This window comes from Xenia sp. Carnegie-2017, unplaced genomic scaffold (genome assembly GCF_021976095.1).
Source record: "Xenia sp. Carnegie-2017 unplaced genomic scaffold, XeniaSp_v1 HiC_scaffold_25, whole genome shotgun sequence".
NCBI lineage: Eukaryota > Metazoa > Cnidaria > Anthozoa > Malacalcyonacea > Xeniidae > Xenia > Xenia sp. Carnegie-2017.
This window is the reverse complement of record NW_025813488.1, coordinates 8202258-8218960: the sequence shown is the minus strand read 5'-3', so window position 1 is coordinate 8218960 and position 16703 is coordinate 8202258. Positions and strand designations below refer to the sequence as shown.

At 37.8% G+C, this 16703-nt stretch overlaps 2 protein-coding genes across 6 annotated transcripts; one reads left to right on the top strand and one right to left on the bottom strand.

Moving 5' to 3' along the window:
• Nucleotides 1-1430: 1430 nt before the first annotated feature.
• Nucleotides 1431-5759, bottom strand: LOC124452923. 3 transcript variants are annotated; one of them, XM_047003579.1, is made up of 5 exons: nucleotides 5591-5759; nucleotides 4418-4659; nucleotides 4307-4348; nucleotides 3949-4017; nucleotides 1431-3817 (listed from the first exon to the last, which is right to left on the bottom strand). In XM_047003579.1, the coding sequence occupies exons 2-5, from the start codon at nucleotides 4551-4553 to the stop codon at nucleotides 3366-3368; spliced, it is 699 nt and encodes a 232-aa protein (XP_046859535.1). In that variant the 5' UTR covers nucleotides 4554-4659; nucleotides 5591-5759; the 3' UTR covers nucleotides 1431-3365. The 3 variants fall into 3 exon arrangements, 2 of the variants coding, with proteins under 2 accessions (XP_046859535.1, XP_046859533.1); XM_047003577.1 differs by having other exon boundaries at nucleotides 4307-4659; XR_006950909.1 differs by lacking the exons at nucleotides 1431-3817; nucleotides 3949-4017; nucleotides 4307-4348; nucleotides 4418-4659 and adding an exon at nucleotides 4798-5003.
• A 1788-nt stretch (nucleotides 5760-7547) lies between these two features.
• LOC124452916 (sodium- and chloride-dependent glycine transporter 1-like) lies at nucleotides 7548-16550 on the top strand. Of its 3 annotated transcripts, none has more exons than XM_047003570.1 (16): nucleotides 7548-8064; nucleotides 8346-8577; nucleotides 9800-9831; nucleotides 9909-10043; nucleotides 10116-10266; nucleotides 11009-11146; nucleotides 11939-12071; nucleotides 12165-12299; nucleotides 12381-12484; nucleotides 12925-13049; nucleotides 13670-13782; nucleotides 14429-14560; nucleotides 14783-14882; nucleotides 14965-15065; nucleotides 15461-15631; nucleotides 16116-16550. In XM_047003570.1, the coding sequence occupies exons 2-16, from the start codon at nucleotides 8369-8371 to the stop codon at nucleotides 16218-16220; spliced, it is 1884 nt and encodes a 627-aa protein (XP_046859526.1). In that variant the 5' UTR covers nucleotides 7548-8064; nucleotides 8346-8368; the 3' UTR covers nucleotides 16221-16550. The 3 variants fall into 3 exon arrangements, with proteins under 3 accessions (XP_046859526.1, XP_046859525.1, XP_046859527.1); XM_047003569.1 differs by having other exon boundaries at nucleotides 8241-8577; XM_047003571.1 differs by having other exon boundaries at nucleotides 7549-8064; nucleotides 8397-8577.
• The last annotated feature ends 153 nt before the right edge of the window (nucleotides 16551-16703 follow it).

Here is a 16703-nt window from a genome sequence, read left to right as displayed (position 1 = left end):
GTGACCCCTGTGCATAAAACAAAAAACGAAGGCCCATATTATTTGTTGTAATATAATACCATTGTATTTACTAATTTAATTATCACATGTTGAAATGGAGGAAATTCTTGAAATTTTCCCAGCGCGCGACCTGACCCATTTTACCCGTGACCCGCGAGCGTTCCACTCGGCAGTCACTTCCAACGGTAAGAGCATGCAATGAAATGCACGAATTTCATTGTTAATGTTTTATTCAATTGGGAATTGGCCGAGTAAGAGTTTTTTCACGCACAGTGTTCATGCAGTATGATTATATTAGGATGTATTAGCAAAGAATAGAGAATATATAGAAGGGCAACTCGCGTCGGTAACCTTTAATGGTAAGCGTGGCGCGCAGTTTGTTTCGCGCATACCGGAAATGTGACGGCCGCCATTACTCTGGCCAGTAAAGTGTACAACATTTATGCATGAGTCAATTCCAAGCGTTACCATCCCCCCCCCGGGATACCCCTGGAGACCTTTCTCGGGGGTCGGGAATTTGCTCGTTAAAGAGATGCTCGGGAGCCGGGTATTTACTCCGGCAATAATACCCACGGGGATTTGATACCATTTGAGTACGCGAGTCGCGACTATGATTTCAATTAATCGCGACATTAAGTACCGATTCCCATCTCCTGGTATCCAGACGGACCATCGTGTGGTTTTTTTCCTTACCCAGTTGCTGATGTAAAGAGACCTTGGGGAGGGGAGGATTGCGAAACATGCACGGGAGTTTGCTATGGGCATTATGTCACCGATGTGTCAGAGCTGCTAAATTTATATGCAGTTGGCAAAGCTATAAGGAGCCCGCCGCCGTCTGAAATACTGGCAGACTTTCACAAGAATCACAGTGGTGGATGTGTAGAGGATACTGACATAAGCATGCTTGCTAAGAAATGTTTGCTGTCAACCAAGGATGTTAAATTGTGGCTTCAATACTTGACGCAAATTTCTGTGAACAGGAAAAGAGGTGCTGGAAAAGCAAAAGCAACAAGAGAAAAGCGGAGCAAGGGAAAGTAACTCAGGAACGAATTTCTTTTACTACATTTATTTTTTATAGGATCTCTCATATATCTTGCTTAATAAGTATTAAAAAGTGTTCCTAATTTTCGTAATTTAAAATTACTTGGTCCCGGAGCGGGGCATTTGCCATTGGCAGCTTGCCCGGGGGCTGAGTATTTGCCTTCTTGCCTTTCCCCGGCAGCGGGGAAATTGAACTATTAAAACGAAAAAAATCAAATGCCCGGCCATATTCCCGGGGGAGGGGGGGATGGTAACTCTTGGAATTGACTCATGCATTACTATGAAAATATATAGAGTGGAAGCCGTAAAGTGGGTTAAAATGTAGATTTTTTGAGCTGTTGGCTGTTTTTGGCATCTTTTTGAAAGAAATTGAAATAAAAAGGCAAGTATTTTGTATATATCATGTAACAAATGCATTTATTTAATATATTTATAGCGAAATTCAGTCGGAAAGCTTGAACAGGTTCTGAGGTTCACAAGTCCTCAATGAACTTGGATGTATTACATGTTAAATATATTATTGTGATATAAAAAGCTTTTGTTTTCAATTTAGTTTTATAAAAGACAAAAAATTATATGCACAAAGCCCTCAAAGGTGTGTGACTTTAATGTACTTTCTGTCTTTCTTTTTAGTTGTTGCGAATATGCGGTTCGCAAATTTTATGTCGTAATAAATGCGCATTCTTACAAAAAGTTTCTGCAAGAACTCAAATGGGAATTCCGTACAGTAATCAAATTCCTTTGGTATGGACTTGACGGTGTCTAATATACTTCGACCAACACCTTCGCTCTTTGTGTAGACAGAAAACGTCTTAATAAATGTGTCTTCAAGTTTGATGATGTATTCCAGATAAGGAGAAGATGGTGATTGTAGTCCTCCTAAATCAGATTTCTTTTCATCGAATGCTTTAAAGTGGCAGAATAACTTTCTGCTATCATCCAGTTCTGTAGATGAAAGAGCATTGGTGCATTTCAGACAAGAGTGGAGTTTGAAACCCTTCATTAGAAGAAAACCAGACACATATGCAATGGCATTTTCCCTCATTATGTTAGTAACAACATTTGGCTCCTTGTAGTCAGTAGGACCAATTGCTAAAATTTGTGGTTGCGGAGGTGGAAAGACTTGAACCGTTTTCTTCTGGCTGACTTTATTCTTTGCAACATTTTTGGAATACTCAACCAGCATAGAATCAAGGTCGTTTTCACAATTTCCAGATGAAGAGGTTAGAAGGGAACTGAAGAAAAGCTTTCTAAATGCTTGCATAAATTGGGTTGGAGTGGGGTTATCACTATTGCCTCCCTGGCGACGAATAGTACCAAAAAAATTTTCTAGTGGGTCAGTATTTAGTCGTCTGGTAAAAAAAACTTAAACTGATGCACTGATCGTAATGTTTCCCATATCGAGATGATGGCTTTAAGTGTCACTAACCAGCCATGCAGACACTTAACTCTACCAGTGACATCTTTATTCCCTTGGAACACTTTCAATTTTTTGATGAAATTGATGCTTTCCTTCAGAAATTCAATGTGGAATGATTTTTCATTGATGGCACATCTAAGTTTTTTACTCGTTTGCAACATGGAACTGTTTACACAGTCAAAAATAGAATCAAATTTGGAAACAAATTCTGAAGCTCCAATTGCAGAGGAAGGAAGACCACCCATACTCACATATGTACAAATTCCTGCGGCCACAGTGTAACTTAAAACTTGAGTGGCATATTTGACTTTCATTTTGTCAAGATTATTTGGGTGGATGTGTTTGTCCGTTAATTTATGTGCAAGCCTTGTGTGAAGTGAACTGTCTTTGTTATAAAATTGTTCAATATCATTCCACGAAGCAGCAAGGCCATCAAACTTAAAGGTGTATTTCATCAGGTTGTTTCGAACACACTTCATTAGATGAGGGGGATCAAACATGAGATGGTAAGTTCTTTTGTTATAAGTAAACCACAGTTTGTCAGGGGTTACTTCCAAACGGTTGGCAAAACTATGAAAATTGGAACCCATGTCGGATATTACCACCAATACATTTAGACCAATTTGCTCCCATTTGTCTAGGGCCTCTTAAAGAACATCTTCCAAAATTTCAGTTGGGCATCCTCCATTGGCAAGCACATAACCAAGAGGCTGTTTCCACCTACCAGAAATACTTTTTGTCAATAGAACCATTGCAGTAGTTGCCACCTTGTTTGTTCGGAATCCTGAACCAAAATCTTCTAAACCAAGGACTCTATCTTTGGGAATGCTGTATTGTAGATTGAAATCTCATCCATACAAAAAGTGCACAACCTTTCCATTGGATCCATCTGAGAAACTTTCTGCTATAGAGTATTGACTGTGGCCTGTGATATCCCTGTTTCTGTTGGTACTCTAGATATGTAATTTCGAAGAGAGGTCTTGCTTGGTAAAATAAACAGTTTTGACAACAGCCGATATGCTTTCCCACTTGCATGGTACAAAGAAATTGCCATGGATTTCATTTCAGATGAATATCGTCTTCCTTTTTTCTTGGCTATATGTAACTTTATCTGTGTTCTTACAAAATTTGCCAAATGATCAGGCAGTTTCTTGAGAGCATTTTCTAGTACTTGTTGATGTGTTGCCTTGTTCTTCACTATCTTGTTCAATTTTGTGTTCAATCTCCTGATTTTTCCTTGTTTAGATCTGATCACCATTTTTTGCTTTTTTTTCCTTGGTGTATTGTTGGTGAGGCTAGTGCTGGTTTGACAACAGAAATCTAATGTTCTTGTTCGTGACAAATTTTCTTGGTGCCCTTTAAATTCACATAAAAACAATTTGTCCTTTGATTAATTTATTGTATCTAGTGCAAAACTTATACTTTTACTACCGTACTAGTCTTGAGTGATGTTGAAGAATTAATTTTAAATGTATTATTAAATATACCTTGCTTTTCCGTTGTATCGTCAGTTTCCATTATTTCTTGATCAGGGCTATCACAAACACTTTCTTGAACTATTAGCAACAAATTAATTTTATCAACGAACTTATTTCTGTTGTTAAAATGTTAACAATTGTGATAAGATTTTAAAAGAAGTGTGTGAAAAACATAAAAACTGAAAACTATCTGCAAGGATGGGTTTTCCTCATATCATTGTCTTAAATAAAGCTAAGGCATAATTCCAGAGAAACAATTTACAATATGTAATTTTGAGAAAATGAATGGAAAAAGAGCACGTCGTAAAATGTAGACGGTTTTCAAAAGTTTTTGCATTGTCATATAATTTGAATTTCTCTATCATACCTTCAGTTGCTTTCGATTTTCTTATCAGCTTCTGTCTCTTGGCTGAAAAAAAGAACACAGCACAAAAATTATGCTCTAAAGGACTTAAGAAAATAAAAATAATTGAATTACCTTTAGTGGCAATATCGGTGGTATTCCTTCGTAGAATTCGTCGCTTTTGACGTACAGTTGGTGGTTTGTTTGGAATGTCGAAAATCATGGGCTTTGCTGCAGGATTTATTTGCCTTTTTTGACTATTAGTAAACATGCAGTCTTCGAAGTGTTAGGAGCATAACCGGCAATTCTTGTACAAGTATTCGGTATTTTTATTTCGCAGATCTTCGCGCCTGGAAAGTTGTACTCATTCTTTCGATCTATAGACGTTTTGCGTTATACATTATACTTTATTCAGAGATGGATATAAGAGAGGGGTGTGCAGCCCTCCTAGCTTAAGCTAGATGGGGGTGCAGAAGAAATGCTAATTTCTCTATAAATATTGGTATACTAAACAATTAAGCTGAAGAAATTGTGATCAATGTTTAATAGAGCACCCTTACAAAAACCACCCAATCATAATAAAAACGTAATAGAATTTAACAAAGTTTAACATGCTACTGCAACAAGTAGCCACTAAAATCTAATCCAACATACTAAAACTACATAACACAAGACACTTGCAACATAATCCTCACTTGAGAACTGAATGCCAAAATAACAACTAGAAAAAAATATCAGAAAATCAATCATAACTATTGGTAATAAATTTAATAGAGCACAAATCACAGCAAGGCAAAATTTATAAATAAGGCAAACAGAGTGTATACCTCACTAAAACTACATTTGGTATTAAAAATGCCCAACTATTAACATTTTAACATTTCACTCATGCTTAAAATGATAAACAAACCCTCCATGGTTTGAAACTGAATGTTGCAAATTATTATCAGTTATAATTCACACACAAGCATCATGAATCATTATTGGATTACTTGGTTAGCTGGTTGATTAACTTAATTTATAGTTTAGCAAGTTGGCAAGTTGCAACCTGAAATATTACAGCGTTGGTACAAGTAAAACTCTGACAAGTTTGTGTTTTAAATAATACATTTATAATAACACCTCGAAAGTTTGAAATTTATAATTCAGAATGGACAAAAACGTAAGAGATTTTACTTCTGGACTTCTATTCACCTAACATACTGACAACTCTATAGCAGTAAAATAAACACCCTACATTGAAACATGTAATTTTTACCAATAAAAAACCTTTACGGACTTGCTAGCAATTAAATAATAGTCTCTCACCTTATTTCTTTCACGTTTTGTCACAAAATTCCATGATCTTCCAAAACAGTTTGCATTTTAGGCGATTATTATCCCAAAATCGCACTTTTCCAATATTATTTTATAGCACGCCAGCGTCAAGTTACTGGCCAGAGTAATGGGTTAGCACTATTTTCCACCCAGCAAACCGCCCTTTACTTTACACAATCGTTAATAAATTAAAGATGGCGGCTAATGGGAAAGAACCAAAAGCTAAAAGGAAACCGTGCATGCACTGGTGCTAGGTCGTTTTGAGATGGCGAGTAATTTTATATTTTTATAATACAGTTTTTAATATCAACATATGAAAATATTTACAGATAAATGTTGCAGTATAAATTTTCATGCAACCACCTTAAGTTATAAACTTATAATCCAGGCTGGAAAATATGTCGTTTTTCGACGATTGTGTAAAATATTATATAAAATATTATATTGTGTAAAATATTAGATTGTGTAAAATATTATATTGTGTAAAATATTATATTTCAAAGTAAAGGGCGGTTTGCTGGGTGGAAAATAGTGCTAACCAGAGTAATGGCGGACGTAACGCATGCGCACAAAAAATATGCCACGCACGCGTTTCACCCATTGAGACCCTTGAGGTCTTATAGAGCTCAAGGGTCTCAATGGGTGAAATCCGGAGAAACTTTTATCTTTTATGTATATATATATATATATTAACTACAGTAGTAAAAGTTAAGACTTTTTTTATTATATTTATTATGTTTAATTGTTGTCCTCAACCACGTGTGATGCCGGGTTGTGCGCCCCATTGAAACTCGAAGCGAGGGTTAATATGCGCAAGGTTCAGAGTACACTGAGTCAGATGGCTATCGAAGTCACTCAATTTTCGCAACTTCTACAGCTCTGAGGAAATTTCAACAGCATAGACGCGATTGATTATTCGACTTATGTCGGACTGGTAAAAATTCGACAGTGAAAATTGCTTCTTTACAACGCCAAACGAAGATGTCGTTACTCGTGAGCAAAAATTACGCTACTACGTGTAAGGAGGCTGAAATAACCGGAAACATTTTCATGGAAATATGTCAGCAGCACTCATGAGGGTACATTTAGGAAAAACACCCTTTCTTCAAAAATAGAAAACGTAGCCACAACGGAGTGTGTATAGGCCAAAAAATGAAGGTCTCTGTACGGTGAAATTTTATCATCACTTCTTCGCTTTTGTGGGCTTTCTTTTTAAATTTTCACCATTTGCCGATAATCTGACTTGGTCAGGGCGTCAGGATTTCAAGAAAAAAACTGTTGAAGGCATCTGCTGCATACAATGAGTCCGTTTCACAGACCACGAAAGATCACAAATTGAAGGGCGGAGCAAATATTCATATATAAACGCTTCGCTTTATAAGTTTACATGTTTACATGTTTCTATAGATATCAACAGTGATTACTGAATATTCGTATCTAGAACGTTGATGGCAGGGGGGGATATATAATATATCCATATTTTCAGTTGTGCCGACTTTTGAAATTGAATTGGCTTTCAAAACAAATCAGTCGGGCACAAATGAATGTATGAATATACAACCTCCTCCCCGTAATTCTAGATACGGCCTTGATATAACACATGAATATGACAATGTGCTCCGGCAGTGATCGATTACGCGGTCCCTGTGTTAGTGATTCATCCGTGTTTCTTTGAATCAAGACACAGGCGCAAACATAATGCTGCATTCAGTAGCGAAGCCAGCCCGTTTTTTACTCCTATAATGCAAATATTTTTCTGCTTAACCACTGGAAAACAATGAAAAATTTGAATTATAGGAGTTATAGGAGTAAAAGATCAGGCTGACTTCCCCACTGGCTGCATTGCAATACGAACAGTACAAAAAAACGCGATACGCTATATTGCGCATTTTACCACTCAACCATAGTGTGTACATTTGCGCACAAAATTTACATAGCCAGTAAAATCACATGCGTGCATGGTTGTGTAAATATACATCGTTTCACGTGTAAACGCCGCCCTTCATGCTCCCTCATTCCACTGAGCGAACATTTTCTCATACGTACATATTTAGATACTCGATACACACACACTCGGCGAATCTTCATATGAAGAGCAAAATTAACGCCACCACTAGCTGAATATAATTGCGTGGAGCGAAATAAAATATAAAACGACAATAAGAGTCGATATGTTATTCACCTTTCGCAGCTGATATTAAAGGTAATATTGAAGTTTACCGTACCAAAGAAATAGAAACACGGGTCGGGAACAGGTTATTGACACGGAGCATCAACCGCCACGTTCGATGTAACGACTACAACGAGCAAACTGAAGCGAGATTGTGTAACGTCACTACACCGTGTGGCAGAACAATTCCATTTAAACCGACGGGTTATCACACCAGGAAATATGAACTTTGAAGGAAGCCGTCGTCACACACTAATACCATAGAATAGAGAATATATAGAAGGGCAACTCGCAGGTAAATTTTCAAACTTATATATATATATATATATGCCAAAGTGTATTTGGTCGATGTAGCATCGCAACATAAGGTAATAAATATTTTGACGCCACGCCCCCAAGGTTTCTACCCCACAGTTATTATATGGTGTTGTGTCCGACTGGTTTCTTTTGAAAGCGTTTGTGTTTTCCAAGATATCAATGAAACACTTACGTCTCCGACTGGAGCTTGCTGACTGGTTAAGGGCTGGACTGACGTAACCTAACCTAACCTAAATTTAATTTGTTACTGTTCCCGAGGCATTTCAAACAACGTTGATGTAATGGAACACGAGCGATTTACTTCGATAGAAAACGGGGAGGATATTGGTCTCAGTTGTCTGGACAATAAACACACGACCAGTGCGGCTGCGAAGTCCGATGGAAAAATTTCCCTGATTGAAAATGATGTCGAGCGAGAAAAATGGTCGAATAAAGTGGACTTCATGTTATCCATCATTGGCTACTGTGTTGGTTTAGGAAATGTCTGGCGGTACGTAAAGCTTTGATCGCGCTCAGTTTTGTATTAAAATGCCTCTGAAAACGAAAATTCTTCTATATACGTTATGATCTCGTTGAACGGAACATATAAATTGAAAGCCGACTTCCTACAACAGTTAACGAATATCTGTTTTCAATCTCGAGATATTGAAGTGCTTGTAATGTTCACTTCACCCAGCCGTTGACGTCGAATTGCGGCAGTGTGGTGCGCTTCATCGCAAAATTTCAAAATATCAGTTTCATTTTTGTGGCAAGTTTTTCATGAAATACTTGAACATATACATACCTAGAACATATACATACCTAGAACATATACATACCTAGAACGAAGGGATATCTGCCCGTGTGAAGTGACATATTAGCTGACATACCTGCTAATTCACAAGTTCTCATTATGCAATGTGACATCACTGTTTTTTCGAGAGGAAGCTCGTACAAATGCTTCAATAGTAAAGTAGAGAATTTGTCGTGTTGGCAAACCTGAAAATCGTTTTAAAGATAGCATTTTCTATGATTGATGGTCAAAATAACCTAAGAGCTCTTAGAAGAACTGTTTTACGACCAAAAAAGCAACCAAACAGACAGCACCTACCCAATATCTCCACAAAGAAAGGAAATTAGCATGGAATGTTTAAGAAAGTCTATCTATACTCGTGAATACACTTTAAATAGTAACGAATTTCCTTTCGTTGTCAGTTTAACGTTTGACGTTGAAGTATTAGCTCTGACTCCGGGGCAAGACAAATTAGACAATTCTGTCTTACAAATCGTCATTCGAATAGCCGGCTATTCCAATTATGGAAGTCTTTGTGTTTGTGAATTACGATCATCCCGAGTCTTAACATGTCATTCGAGTATCGACGTTCTAGATTCATTGACTATTTTTTTGCCGTTGCATGTTTATTCTGCTGTGTTATTTTATTGGAAAAATAAATCAAATCGCCCAACAGTGAAGACAGATCGTCAAGTACTTGCTAACATAATGAATCACAACTGAAAAACCATGAGTAAATATCGAATAAAATGATATTTTCCGTTTTACTTTCTCTCGCTCCCTACGCTAGCTAAACTAAAAAAGATCGTCATGATTGGAGTAGCCTGAAAAACCCATGTTTAATATTGCACTGTGGCTCATATAAAGTCCACATTTAAGCTTGCACTGTGGCATTTTGAGGCTTTTCCTTAGTGACGATTCCCTATTTTTCATCCTTCAGGTTTCCGTACTTATGCTACGCCAATGGAGGAGGTAAAAATCACAATTCATGGACAATATGCCGGTACTGGTAATACTGTATAATGATCCAATGTTGATTCTTTTTTAAGCAACTTTCTTGATTCCGTATTTCCTCATGTTGGCATTGTGTGGCATTCCCATGATGCTCACGGAGTTTAGTCTGGGACAATATCTGAGTCTGGCACCACCGTCAATGTTTTCCACCATCTGCCGTATGTCCAAAGGTCCGTTTAACCCTTCTTGAATGTGCGTGCATTATCCCGACGTATCCATGATTGTCATTTTCTTCGCCTTAGGTGTTGGCATGGCAATGATGATGATTTCGTTTCTTGTTTCCATCTACTACAATGTCATTATATGTTGGTCCATTGTTTATCTTGTTAGCTCGTTCGCCAAGGATGTTCCTTGGAAGGACTGTGATCCCAAATGGGCTAGCACGCGATGCAGGTACGTTCTTTTATGGCTCAAATTGTTTCTATTACAATCTATCGATTGTCTTAATTGCGCACAGACTAGCAGTTTGGCATCAGCTGCGGAAAATGAAATTTTCAGAAATTTGAATCAATATTAACTTCACTTATAGTAAGAAGTCGTCAAAGCTCAAATAATAAACTATCAAATTATGCTTGTTTAGGAGAGGGCTTATTAATGTAACATCAAGTACTGTAACTCGTGTTGTATCATAAGACATGCTGATACGCCCTCTTATGCTTATGCTAAAATTCTTGTGTTTTAGTTACAGATTATCAATTGCGTTTACGTCAAAATTTTACGGCATGTTTTTTATCATCGCTGTACTCTTAATGATGAATTGTAATGGTCAAGATGTTTTATGTTTCCTTTGGCGTGCCCCTTTAGTCCCTTGCCACTGGCCTGTAACCAGGCTGACCACGGCCGTAGCTAGAACGTTGATTGAGCGGGCGGGGGGAGTGTTTGTTCATATGTTAAGTTGTTTCCGATTGATTTCTTTTGAAAATTATTTGGCTTCGATAGAAATCAGTGAGGCAGAACTGAATATATGAACTTACTCCCCCCACCACCCAGTCAACGTTCTAACTACGGTCCTGAGGCTGACCCTCCCTCTCGTGGGACCTATCTTAAAATTCCCTGCTGTGATATGCTTTCTATTGCTTTGTAATGCGTATTGATTTTTCCCATGGCAATAATTTTGACGAATGTGTCTTTTCAGCAACGTCACAACGAGGCGAAACGTAAACAATCGCCTTAAAAACTGTGTTAATGGAACTCTAAAACTCAATGAAACAAACATCGTCGACTGCAAATCAGACGAGTTTAAGCTAATTCCTTCATCGTTGGAATACTTTAAGTATGTTACATAGAATTTCAAGTGAATGAGAGTCACTGAGTGTATAGAATAGACAGGGAAATTACCCTAAATTTTGCTTTTTACTGTAGTAAACACTGAATTACTAACCCTAAATTTTGCTTTTGACTGTACAAAACACTGAATTAGTTAACCTAAATTTTGCTTTTGACTGCACTAAACACTGAATTAGTTAACCTAAATTTTGCTTTTGACTGTACTAAACACTGAATTAGTTAACCCAAATTTCCCTTTTGACTGTACTAAACACTGAATTGGTTACCCTAAATTTTGCTTTTGACTGTACTAAACACTGAATTAGTTAACCTAAATTTTGCTTTTGACTGTACTAAACACTGAATTAGTTAACCTAAATTTTGCTTTCGACTGTATTAAACACTGAATTGGTTACCCTAAATTTTGCTTTTGACTGACTAAACACTGAATTAGTTAACATAAATTTTGCTTTTGACTGTACTAAACACTTAATTAGTTAACCTAAATTTTGCTTTTGACTGTACTGAACACTTAATTAGTTACCCAAAATTTTGCTTTTGACTGTACTGAACACTGAATTAGAACAGATAATCTCTAGTTGAAACAGTTTTGAACTGATGAACATATGCCTTGATGAACAAAGTTAGTTTTAGTGTATATTTTTGCCTGTGGTATAGGAGTTATGATAAAGTTGAAATAAAGTCAGTAGGGTTTTTCGTCACGAACTCAGGATGAATAGGAATAAGGATGTGACCATATGAAGCATAAACTGATTTTTCATCTTAAACTTCATGTTAGCAACTACGTTCTTGGCAAGACAGCTGGCATCGACGATATGGGGGACTTTCGTTGGAAGATCTGTTTGTCGTTGATATTTTGCTGGACGGTTGTGTTTTTGTGTTTGTTCAAGGGCGTGAAAACCTCGGGAAAGGTGCGATCTTTTTATACGCACATCGTGGGACATTCCAACTGCCATAAAAACAGTTATTGTTTCATCTCTGTTTTTTCATATGTTTATATTTAGGTCGTTTGGGTGACGGCCACGATGCCGTACATCGTTCTTTTCATACTATTTGTTCGTGGGGTGACACTGGAAGGAGCGGGGATCGGAATCAAGTATTACCTCACTCCAAAATGGAAGAAGTTGATTGACGTGAAGGTGAGCGAAGTGCTGCGATCACGATGTTCGTAATGAAACCGACGATCTTATAGTTTGAACGAGTTTCCTTGTGTGATGTAGGTTTGGGTTGCCGCAGCGTCGCAGATATTTTATTCGCTCGGCGTTGGTTGGGGAACCGTCTTGGTATATGGAAGCTACAACAAGTTTAATAACAATTGCGTGTTGTAAGTCTAAAATTTCATATCTAACTGTTATTACTGGGTATCTATGTATTATCTGTTGATGAAGGATAGCCTGATTAGATCAATGGAATGTTTTCACTTATTCCTCCTTCATCAACCTAACAATGAAGGAAACGGCCATGTTGCTCTTCTAAGCAAAAGATCTTCTTTGAAATTCTTTGACCAACATGATCTATGACTTCGACTGAAAACGCTCTATTAGGCAACAGTGTGGAACACTCGCACGTTTCATTAGCTTGTACCTTGAACCAATAATGAACCCTGAATAGCTAGGTACACAAATACAGACCCGATGTTGAGAGATGGATACAAATGCACTTTTCAGAGATCCTATGTTTCGGGAAAGTTTCTGGAAATGGTTTTAGGGTGAAGTTATTTCCTAAATTAGCGTTTTCTCCAAAGTGAGTTTTGTATTTTTTTAGCGATGCCATTCTCGTCAGCTGTATCAACTGTGGTAGCAGTTTTTTTGCTGGTTTTGTCGTGTTCAGTGTTCTCGGTTTCATGGCGAATCAACTGAACGAAGACATAGATAAAGTGGCGACGTCAGGTTGAGTTACATTCCTCTGCTCCGACTGTTTTATCAAGTTCTTTCCGGTTTTGCTGGCATTTTCCAGTGCTATGATGTCATAACAAGGGCGTCCTTAGATCTTCCCGTGGTGGGATACATCAATGTTTAAGCGAGCCCATTCCTTTTTTTTCCATGCTATGTAAATGGTGTTCACTCACTGTAAAAAATAGATTCCTAAAGAAATGAATAATGCCAATGTCAAAAATATACATCGTATACAAATTTGCTGGCTAGCTACGCCACTGGTATATGTTATACCATGGCGTTGGTACACCGTCATGGCTTAAGTGAATTTCACATACATAAACGAAATCGTAGGCAGACCATGCCCGACCATGGCCTATATGTTTTGCAAAGTACTGATTCACGTTTCTAAAAACGATTGCCCCTGTTTCAACAGGTGAAATGTGTCGAATGACATACAAATTTGCTGAAATCAATTGCGCTTCGATTCTTCTAGTGAAATTTTAAATAGCTTCACGAATGCTGCTTGCGCGTTTGTCAAGATCATATGTTCCTCCCTATCTAGTTCGTCAATTGTTGCATGCAGTCTCACGATCGCCGCATCGTACGTCCAAAATAATTTTCTCTATTTCCAGGACCCGGCTTGGCCTTCAACGTTTACCCGGAAGCGATTTCTAAACTACCGATTTCACCGTTGTGGGCAATTTTGTTCTTCTTTATGTTGTTTACGTTGGGATTAGACAGTCAGGTAAACATATCGCACGAAAATAAAATTAGGTGTACTGCAGTTTTGAGCTTTGAAAGATTATTGTCCCTTGGGTATGCATAAAGAACAGTTTAGTAAGCCGGGTGTACATTGGTCGGCGCAACAATGAAGGTTGAGATGGCAAAGCTATTTTCACTTTTTACTGAAATTAGCTTTTTTCGCATGTGGAAATAATGAAATAAGAATTTCATTTTAGCCTCTCTACTTGTAAAAGTGATGCGCTGCCCCTTATGTGTGCAACATAATAATCTCAAAGAAAGTTATGATGGATTGATAAGCGAGCAATGCCACTGGAAGTGGAAGAATACCTCAGAGCTGACAGAGCTATCCTCAACGATTAAGTTTGTTTTAGTTCAAATTTCTGCGCGCATGCCACATTGCATCATTACAAGAGATGATCACGGACTCCATGAAGAACAGTTAAGAACTTATAGAATGAACATCCCCAAAAAAGTACTAGAGGTGTTCCATGTACTGGGGCCCGACTTTAGTCGTGTCTTTATTTGATAGTTTTAACAGTTTCTGTACTGACTTTTTACGCATATTACACTAAAGGTGGTCTGGGGTGTGTCTGCATTCCTATACCCACACCCCCCCATAATTTGACGTCGTTTAATTCGTTGTTTAGTTTGGTACGCTGGAATGCATCATTGCAGGTGTTTCAGACGAATGGGGAGGATTTTTCAAGAGACGTAAATCGTTGTTCACTCTATTGATTTGTCTTTCGTTGTTCATTTTCGGTCTCCTTATTTGCACAGGGGTGAGTTTATCCCAGCTTATCCCTTTACTTCCTGATGAAAAACTGAATACCCGTCTTTATTGAAAACTAATTACATATTCGTGTTTCCTGTGTTTTTTCTTCTCCCGACTTGTTTTTGTTTCGTTTTAAAAGATATTAGTCAGACATGGTGATGTAAAATAGAAAGCTGTTCGTTCTCCACTTTTAAAAATCTTAAATTTGCTTTCTGTCAATGTTCAACAGGGCGGAATTTACATCCTCAATCTTCTAGATTATCAATCAGGAGGCATCTCCCTGATATTTCTCGCTCTAATCGAAATCCTGACCGTCGGCTGGGCTTACGGTTAGTCAGTGGATCAAAATCACCTTTGATGTACATCTTTCTCGAAACTGAATACGGCGGCACCTTTTTTCCCATCACTTAGGAGCGAATCGTTTGGCGGGCAATATCGAGAAAATGATTGGTCGACGTCCTCCGATGTATTTTGTGATTTGTTGGAAGTTCATCACTCCTGCGCTGTTGTTTGTGAGTAGAAGTGAATGTAGCTCTAGGGCTACCAAAATTTGACATAAGCAATTTAACTAGTCCCAATCTTTCCACGCGCGGTTCAAACATAGTTCATTTGTGGCAGCACGGGACTTGACTGTAAAATCGGCTTTCATGCAAGTCGAAGCATGTTTATCTTCATTATTTATCGACATTATTTATCTACATAATTTATTTACAGCGGTATATTTAGATCAACGTACCAAACTAATTTTAAAAACAGTTATTTTTTTGCCTACTTCCCATAACTATGATAGGTTTCTTATGCGGAAAGATTTTACGTATGCAATCGCGTGTTGAAATACTTTTTCTTGCTGTCAATATTTTTTAAACAATAGAAGAAACTTCTAGATAAATTTCGCGGTCATTTTTAGGCCATTTTACTGTCAACAATCATCCAATGGGAAGGCATCTCATTGGACAAATACCAGTACCCGGCATGGGCCGAGTTTATTGGTTGGTTGGTTGCCTTGCTCTCTATGATACTCATTCCTGGCTTCGCCATCAATGAGGTCTATCGTGCTGATGGCATCACTTTAAAACAGGTGAGATATTAATGATTTAGAACCCAATCCTCTAGATGTCTAACTACCGTGTGAAGTTGTTTTTTCCATCTCTTTGGAGCCGATCGTTTGGCAGGCAATAGAGAACTGCCAAATGTTTGGAAATACTTATTAAATTTTTTTCAATTCGTTTCTTCACGCTTCAGATGAGTACGCATGATTATCTTCACATTCGGCTGCTTTAGATCCTTGTCAGGGCTGCTAGCATTCAACTCGTGGTTTTGTTCCGTCTTTTCGTTTTATAAAGAGATCTGTCGAATCCCTGTTCCCCAGTTCCCTCGTTCAAATTGCTGTTCTGTTTTTTTATCCATTCTACCACTGTAGCTTTTATATCGTAAGAACATCCAAATTGTGTACACCTTATGAATATTTTGAGCACTACTTTAGCCCTGCTTTACAGCAGGTAACGAGATGATCAAGTCAGTCATTCATTTGTGCAAATGCCTGTTCGTTGCGTTTTTCTTAGAAAATCTCAAACGCTTGGCAACCCAATAATGATCTGATCAGAGAGATAGAAGAACGTCAAGTAGAAGAGATGGCCGACGTTTCACTAGTTAAAGACAAGATTTAATCAAGCATTGGTAATGTAAGCGCTTAAAACAGCATTTATCCTCACGCCTTGTTCATGTTATGTCGCGTAAATGTTTATCTGGTGCTTGGACTTGTAAAGACGATTATTTTTTACTTCCTGGAAATTATGTAAATTTATGATATGCGAAATTATTACAGCGACGCATGCGCCTGCTCTTGGGCTGGACAATTTGGTCGAGAGTTAGAAAAAAATTTCTCGAAGACGGAGAATCTTGCCCCAGTGATAGCATAATTCGGGAGCAACATAATATTGGCCAATTTGTACGTGGTACTGTATGCATGAATAGAATACAACAAACACGACAGTTAATTCCTCCTTGTAGATTTTAATAATTGTCTATTGTTTATTGGACGAAGAATTATTCACATGACGGAATTCACAGTTTCGACAACCTTAGTCAGTAAACTTCAACAACCAACAGTCCTTCTCTGGACTCTACTGACCGGAATGAGTTGAGTTTGC